Below are 8,845 nucleotides of genomic sequence, written 5' to 3'. Positions count from 1 at the left end.
TAAGCCTTCATCTTAAGTGAGAATAGCAGCACAGTTGGAAGAGCGTAGTCAATGTCACTGAACTGTGCATGTAGAAATTTTTGAAATGGTGTATCTTCGGCTATGTGTATTTTCACCAAAAAAAAAAAGTTGAGAAGTTAGAGGGTTGACATGTTGTGGGGTTGTTAACCAATGTCATAAAACAATATGTGTGCTAAAAAAAAAAAAGTATGCTTCATGAACCTCCAATTTTGTTCTGAGGTGGTCATAAAATCCTTATAGCTCAGTGTTGTTTAAAAGATGTAAAATGATATCAAAGGGGAAATATTCTTAGTTTTTAGCTTGTCGTTTTAGAATTTTCATTTACATTATGCCTTAAGTTTGACTAGCAAGTAGTTCATGTAATGGAATAGAAAATTAAATTATTCTGTTCCTGTCTGCTAAAGTTATAATGTTTGCTTATTTCTTAATAAATAATATGAATACTGCTGGAGCAAACAGGCCCTAGATCTGTGTTCTGTTCAGTGTTCCTTTCTCCTTTCCATTCACAGCCAGAAGGAAAACCATTGTTTCTCCTCCATGATGTGACTTGGTTAGTGGCCTGCCACTAACACAGGTGGGCTCGTTTCTTGATTCGCTGGTCTTGGAGGGTCACCTGATAATCTGGTTATGCCCAAGTCTCTAATATGGTCTGACTTCCATCTCTTTATATCCTTTTCTCCTCTACTGTACTATCACTCTCACCAAATAAGATAACCAATGAGCTTATTTTACTTTGATGGTTAAACTACAAGTCATATAAGGTATTTTGATATAAAGGGCTCAAATGAAACCATTTAAACCAGGGCTTCAAACCAGTTCGGACCCCTGCTGAGAATTTGCATTTCCACCCCAGATAATACTGAATCAGAACCTGCTTTTTAACAAGATCCCCAGTTTTTACCAGTGGTTCTCACCTGGGAAGTTGTTCGAAGCCCTGATTTAAACCCTGACAGTTTAGCTACTGCAAAAAGAGTTTTAAAAATCTCTCTGCAGAGCCATGTAGAAACTGGGTGCCAGATTTCTCCTGAGTATACTCATCAGTTCCAACAAAAGAGTAAAAGGAAATCTATTCATTTAAAATGCATAGATGTAGATATTTTAAGTGTTCTATACTTTTTCTGAACCTGGTAAAACTGCCTCTTAAGTTTGGATTCTTTGGTGTTACTAATCTTTTAATTAAGAGTATAGCCAGTTACTTTCACAGGAAATCAATACTTTTTATAATAACACTTTGCATTTCACTTAACAGGGCAAATCTTATTATCCTCATTTCATAAATAACATTTCCCAACCTGAAGGGCTAAAGGTCACTAAGGAATTGACTTACCAACTGCAAAATTATATGGGAGTGACAAGAATCCAGTTATATACTCTAATGTTAACTTACTGTTACTAATTCACTCACAAGACCAGTGTCCCAGTGTGGGTTGGTTAACAGGATCTCCATACTGGCTTCATAGACTGAATTTTATGAGTGCTTATGTTGTGATAATACCTAATTCTTTTTATGGCCCTCATTCACCCTGGTAGTCTATTTGACCATGGCAAGGGGGCCTAGACTATAGATCTGTACATCTCAAGCTATCTGTGGGGAGGGACCAGTTTTTCCCCTTAATCAGTCTTGGGCCAATACTTAAATACAATAAAATTTGGTTGTTGCAACAGTGTCAAATTGGTATAGAAGTTTCTAAACAGTTACTCTCAATTACTTGCAGACTGGTTTAAAAAAAAAAAAAGCCCCCAGACTGACACTGGCCCATTGTGAAAGTCATATAGACCACTCATGGAAATTAGTGCCTTAACAGAAGAGTCTTAGGCCACTGTTTGAGAATCACTGCACCAAAAAACCTGTTGCTGTTGAGTCGATTCCAACTCATAGTAACCCTGTAGAACAGAATAGAATTGCCCCATAGGGTTTCCAAGGAGTGGCAAGTGGATTCAAACTGCCAACCTTTTGGTTAGCAGCCATAGCTGTTAACCACTGTGCCACCAGGGTTCCATCAGTGCTCCAGGCTGTGCTTATTTTGATCACACAGGTCTTTAGAAAAAAGAACCTGGGCTCCCTTTTCCCTTTTGTTGGTTTCTAACTCACTTCAGTCACTTTATCCAAGGAGACACTAAAGCTGGATACCATTCTTACTATGGAGCTTGCAGACTTGTTATGTTGCATGAGAAAATCAACTTTGTTTCTTGCTGCAGTTTCTCCACTTGCAAGTCTGATTGTTTTAGAAAACCTTGATCGAATATGAATGATGGTTTCTTTGGAAAGAATTTCTGTGACACCTAATATTAGCTGGATTCAGATGGCGCCCTGTCAGGGTGACTCCATATTGAGTGCATAATGTAGATATTTGTTTTGTTCTCAGATACATTTATTTGCAAAGATGTTATATTGTACTTACATGTAATTATAAATTGCTGCTTCTGTTACCACTATAAACGAAGCCTCTCTTTTATGATTAAAGCTACCAGCAAAATTCTAAATCTTGCTTACCTGGGCCTCTTCCACCAGAAGTTAAGTGCTTTATCATAGCAGTCTCTGTTTTAGCAAGACAACTACTCAGGAGTAAAAGAGGGTCTGAAAGGCAGTGGTTTAGAAATAGCAGCTGGCGTTATGGCGGGCCAGGAGAAAAGAGAGACCATATGGGTCTGCTGTGTACCATGGGGAGAAGCAAGACAGGAGGGTGATGAAAATGAGATGCCTCAGGTGGGTTTGATCAGTTGCTATGGTTCCTAAGGCATATTCTAATACCAGAGGCTTCCAGCTGTGTAAGTACATTATGGACACACAGATCAGGTACGGGCTACCTGGGAAGAAACTGGGAAAGATAGGACTGCTCAGATTAGGGTGGGGAGTGGTGCAGCCTGAGCAGCAATCCACAATCGGATTTGACAGTGAAAGGAAGATAGTGTTAGAAAAGAACAAGAAATACAATGCTCTAGAGACTAGCCCTGTGCAAGTCCTTACTATCACAAACTGAGTGTGCTCACCTGGGAAATGCCATCAAGAGATGTCCGTCACGGCAGGTACCATGGAGACACCCAATCCTGACTTGGAGTCAAATATCAGGGTTCAAGTCCTGGACCCCCAGTGAGCATCTTGGCAGCCTTAATGAGCCATCTTACCTTTGTTTGCCTTTGGTTTCTCATCTGTTAAACGTTTGCTGACCTCTGGAAGCTATTACGATGTTCAAAGGAGATTATATAAAATTGCAGTTTATTTCTCTATTTACCCAAAACACCAACATACCCTTCTTCCTCTCCTCCCCTCCCCCCCACTTCCGTTATTCAAAAAACAGTGGGGGAGTAGTGGGGATGTAAGGGAGACCAGTTGCTATTAGTGATAATTTTTTTTTTAAATGACCATTGCAGGATCATTTAGAGTCAGTATGTACCCGCATTATGATACGGCTTTTGAGCAGAGAGCTGGGTGAGAGTATTTGAGCTGAAGAACAGTTTTATCTACCGGAGTGAGGGAGGGGCATCTGTTTGGCAGTTTACTAGGGATGAACATCCACGTGCAAGTTCTTACACATATACTGATATGTTGTTGTTGTTGTTAATTGCTGTCAAGCTGATTCCAACTCATGGTGACCCCAAGTGTGCAGAGTAGAACCTCTCCATAGGGTTTTCAAAGCTGTGACCTTTTGTAAGCAGATCACCAGAATAAAGTGATATACTGTATGTAAAATGATAGAGTACTAGGACTTAGCCTTATAAGGAATAGCAAGCACTTGTGTCAGCTTTTTAAAAAATAATATAAATAAAGACAAGCATCTCCTTATAATCAAACTAACTGTCATGATTCAGACCATACAATCCAGTCGTGGTTGAGAGAGAATCTTTTATCCAAAGCCTGAGGAGAGCTTCCCACTAGAGAGAGTTTTTCATTTCAAGAAAAGCGTAGTTCCCTTATGTCACTTACCCTGCTTCCCCTAGTGTAACGTCTTATGTAACCATAGTACAGTTGATGAAACCAAGAAGTTAAGATTTGACACAATACTAACTAATCTTCAGACTTGATTCACATTTTACTATTTTTCCTGCTTACGTGCTCACGCCCCTGGTCTGGTATTTTCAGGATTTCACATTTATTTGTCATATTATTTTAGTCCCCACCAATCTTTAACAATGCTTACTAGTTCTTTTGGTTTGTTTTTACTTTTGTTCTTTTTTTTTTTTTTTTTTAATTCATCTTTCCTGACTTTTCCACTTTGAAGTGTACTGGCCACTATTTTATAGACTGGCCCTCAGTTTGGTTTGTCTGATGTTTCCTCATGATTAGATTGAGGTTATAAATCTTCTTCAAGATTGCCACGAAGTGATGATGTGTCCTTCCCAGTGCATCCTGTCAGGCAGTACATGATGTCACCGTGACTTATTGCTGGTGATTTTAACTTTGATCACTTGGTTAAGGTGGCATCTGCTAGGTTTTTCCACTGTGAGGTTATGATATTTTCCTTTATAATGAATACACATCTTGTCATTTTGTTTTTAAGAAAGTTTTATGCTTTCTTAAATTGAGGATCAGGGTGGCTGCAAGTGTAGTTCACAGAGGGTTGCAAAGTGTCCTGTCCTGTTGGTTGAAATGGTGCCCTAGAAAATGATAGAGTCGTTATTTAAGTGCTGGAATAGTTTGCTCTCAATCCATGCTGAAATGGATTGCCTGACATTACATTGTAGAATTTCTAAGTCCTACCTCCAGGCAAATCTCATAGTTGCTAGCAAAAATGAAAGTGTGAAATGCTTTTTAATGTATATTTCACAACACATAGTCTGGTGATTACTGATGTGTATTCCCTGTGGTACCCCTTTGCTATCAGAGGCAGATGTTAAAGAGACATTTTTTACACATTATTCTGTCTAAATCCATCACATATTTACTTTCTAAATATCTATAACTGTCATTTATAACAAGATCGTAAAAAGCCAAATACTTTAAGTCTAAATCAAACTTTGAATCATAGGATTGCGATCAGTCTGCAGGAAAAGTACAATTACTTTTCTCAAGTGATTTTTACCTTGTTCTACCTTATGAAATTGCCTGCTATTAAGTGATAGTAAAATACAGCCACTTAAAAAAACAGACGGAAAACTACAGCTTAGTAATGGGGGTGTGAGGGGTAATGCTACTTTATTCATCTTTTGATTCAGAAATTCACACACCTCCTATTTAAAGGAATTTTCATCATTGAATCCAGTGTCATGTCTGCTTGTGTTGAAGAAGTAAATTTTGCAAAATGTACTTAATTCCTTCCCGTGGTGTCACTATTTAATAAGGATTAAGGTACCATTTCTTGCGTTTATAGTGGGTTGCACAGCAAGAGTTTACGTCTTATACTAATATATGCTGCTAAATAGTTGCATAGTACATAGATCACTTTTGTTAAAATAGCAGTATTGAAGGCATTTTAGATCACAGAGCCCCAGTGGTCTAAGTTTTGTTTGCTTTGACATTATTAAACTCAATCTGTTTCTCTAACTGTGACTCTAATTACTGTATTTGCATGGCAGAAAAGTTTGCTTTGTGGGGCGACTTTCATTAACAGTGCTTGCATGTTGTTTTCTGCTCTCGCGCTCGGTGTTCCATGAGCAGACAAAGCACCTTCAGTTGCATTGAATAATTATGCACAATCAATAAGTTTTTGTGTTTGTCTTTGTTGTTTCTTTGATGTGGCCTTTAGGATGCTGCCGGCAAGGTACTGGACCGCTGGGCCATCATGTCTCGAGAAGAGGAAATTATCACCCTTCAGCAGTTTCTGCGATTTGGAGAAACAAAATCCATTGTGGAGCTGATGGCAATTCAGGAGAAAGAAGGGCAGGCTGTGGCTGTACCATCTTCAAAGACAGACTCAGATATCAGGACTTTCATTGAGAGCAATAATCGCACCAGGAGTCCCAGCCTCCTTGCTCACCTAGAGAACAGCAACCCTTCCAGCATTCATCACTTTGAAAACATCCCTAATAGCCTTGCGTTTCTGCTTCCATTCCAGTATATAAACCCAGTCTCAGCCCCATTGCTAGGGTTACCTCCAAACGGCCTTCTGTTAGAGCAGCCAGGGCTGAGGCTGCGGGAACCAAGCCTCTCAACCCAGAATGAATATAATGAGAGCAGTGAATCGGAAGTGTCTCCCACACCTTATAAGAATGATCAAACACCCAATAGAAACGCCCTGACCAGCATTACTAATGTGGAGCCCAAAACCGAGCCAGCCTGTGTGTCCCCCATTCAAAATTCTGCCCCTGTCAGTGATCTAACCAAAACTGAACACCCGAAAAGCTCATTCCGGATTCACCGAATGAGAAGGATGGGGTCAGCCTCTAGAAAGGGAAGGGTGTTCTGCAATGCATGTGGCAAGACATTCTATGACAAAGGTACTCTCAAAATCCATTATAATGCTGTTCACCTGAAGATCAAACATCGATGCACCATTGAAGGTTGCAACATGGTCTTTAGCTCCCTGAGAAGCCGTAATCGCCACAGTGCAAACCCCAACCCTCGCCTTCACATGCCTATGCTAAGAAATAACCGAGACAAAGATTTAATTCGGGCAACATCAGGAGCTGCCACCCCGGTCATAGCAAGTATAAAATCAAATCTCACACTCACAAGCCCTGGCCGGCCCCCAATGGGTTTTACCACTCCCCCACTAGACCCTGTCTTACAGAATCCTCTCCCTAGCCAGCTGGTATTTTCTGGGCTAAAGACTGTCCAACCAGTTCCTCCATTTTATAGAAGTTTACTCACTCCGGGGGAAATGGTGAGTCCTCCAACCTCCCTCCCAACCAGTCCCATCATTCCAACCAGTGGTACCATGGAGCAGCACCCTCTACCACCCTCTGAGCCAACAGTGCCAGCAGTGATGATGGCCACCTATGAGCCTAGTGCCGACCTGGCACCCAAGAAGAAGCCCAGGAAATCAAGCATGCCTGTTAAGATTGAGAAGGAGATTATTGACACCGCTGATGAGTTTGACGATGAAGATGATGACCCCAATGATGGTGGAGCTGTGGTCAACGACATGAGCCATGACAATCATTGCCACTCCCAAGAGGAGATGAGCCCAGGGATGTCTGTGAAGGACTTTTCTAAGCATAATAGGACCCGGTGCATTTCAAGGACTGAAATAAGAAGGGCCGACAGTATGACTTCTGAGGACCAAGAGCCTGAGCGGGACTATGAGAATGAGTCCGAGTCTTCGGAGCCCAAATTAGGCGAGGAATCCATGGAAGGGGATGAGCACCTTCATAGTGAAGTGAGTGAAAAAGTCTTGATGAACAGTGAGAGGCCTGAGGAGAACCACAGTGAGCCGTCTCACCAGGACATCATCAAGGTGAAGGAAGAATTTACAGACCCCACCTATGACATGTTTTACATGAGCCAGTATGGACTGTACAATGGTGGTGGGGCCAGCATGGCTGCCCTGCATGAAAGTTTTACATCATCTCTGAATTACGGCAGCCCCCAAAAGTTCTCCCCAGAAGGTGACCTGTGTTCTAGCCCAGACCCCAAAATCTGTTATGTGTGCAAGAAGAGTTTCAAAAGCTCCTACAGCGTGAAGCTTCACTACAGGAACGTTCACTTAAAAGAGATGCATGTCTGCACGGTTGCTGGCTGCAATGCTGCCTTCCCCTCTCGCCGAAGCAGAGACAGGTCAGTAAATCTCCATTGGCTGCTCCTGCTGGGGATGGAGGGTAACAGTGTCAGTCATGTTGAACTAAACATTAAAAAACATAACGTAAATGTTTTTGATGCACTGTAGAGATTGTCCACAGTGATCACGTGATAACCAAGCTGCCATGCTCATGAAGGATTGTTGTAGTTGGTGCTTGTTATGATTAAGCATGCAGAATCATAAGCCATCTTACCCAGTAATGCATGCCATTTTTCTCCGTGTGCTCTGTATGTGTGTATGTGTGTGTATGTGTTTCCATGCATCTAGGTGTGTGTAAGTTAACTATTACACTGTTCCCTGCTTTCTCATGAACCTTCACTTAGAAGCCGCAGCTTCTGTTATATATATATATATATATTTCTGCTTTGCCATGTGGCTTTTTTAATTAAATCAATATATTATCTTCATACACACATATTTATCCAATATAGAAACAGAAATTTACGGATGGAAAGAACCATAGGTCCAGGACATCGAGACAGCCTGCATCTCCGTAGGTATAACCAGAAATGTTATCATTCCTTACATGAGTATTTAGTGTGTCCTTGAATTCTTTAAGAGTGGTGAAAATATCAGAAGAAAATGGGACCAAAGAAATTGTTGATGTGGGGAAACTGTATGTGGTGGTGTGGGTTTCTTTATCTTAACTTCACAATGTCTTTGGGCACATCTCTAAAATATAGTCTGCCCTGGGAATTATGCACCGAAGGGGAGGCGTACATATACTTTTAGTGTCAGTTAGACCATAGTATGTCCAGCCTTCAGATGACATCACACCCTAGCTATGTAGTTGCAGCTCGGAAACAGTCAGGCTTAAACAGAAGCAGCTGGTTCTAAACCCACAATGTTCTTTTTTAATCCTAAAGAAAATGTAATATAAATGGAATGTGTCAAGTTGGTCAGCTGTGGGGTAACATAGTTATCCTACACTTGAGATAAGCTGTGAGCAGACCGTTCACATAATATACCATCCCAACTAATGTCATACACCAGTTAGTTCTTCCTCTTGTATCAGATGTGGTTTTCTTGTTTCTACATTGCCTTTTTTAGAGTAATATTATTAAAGTAAAATTTATTACATGGTAAAATATTAATATGCATAAGAAATAAATTAAACTTAGAAATTTCCAAATAGCTACCACTCAATT

General features: G+C 40.7%; 1 protein-coding gene across 2 annotated transcripts in view; it reads left to right on the top strand.

The window, feature by feature from the left end:
• Positions 1 to 8,845, top strand: part of BNC2 (basonuclin zinc finger protein 2) — a 319,682-nt gene that overhangs the window by 292,020 nt on the left and 18,817 nt on the right. For both annotated transcript variants that reach the window (XM_023728635.1, XM_004373507.2), the window contains one exon: positions 5,706 to 7,675. In XM_023728635.1, coding sequence (XP_023584403.1) covers positions 5,706 to 7,675 — 1,970 coding nt within the window. The remainder of the gene's footprint in view (positions 1 to 5,705; positions 7,676 to 8,845) is intronic.

The sequence above is a fragment of the Trichechus manatus genome, unplaced genomic scaffold (genome assembly GCF_000243295.1).
Source record: "Trichechus manatus latirostris isolate Lorelei unplaced genomic scaffold, TriManLat1.0 scaffold00025, whole genome shotgun sequence".
Classification (NCBI taxonomy): Eukaryota; Metazoa; Chordata; class Mammalia; order Sirenia; family Trichechidae; genus Trichechus; species Trichechus manatus.
This window is presented reverse-complemented; position numbering and strand designations above follow the sequence as displayed.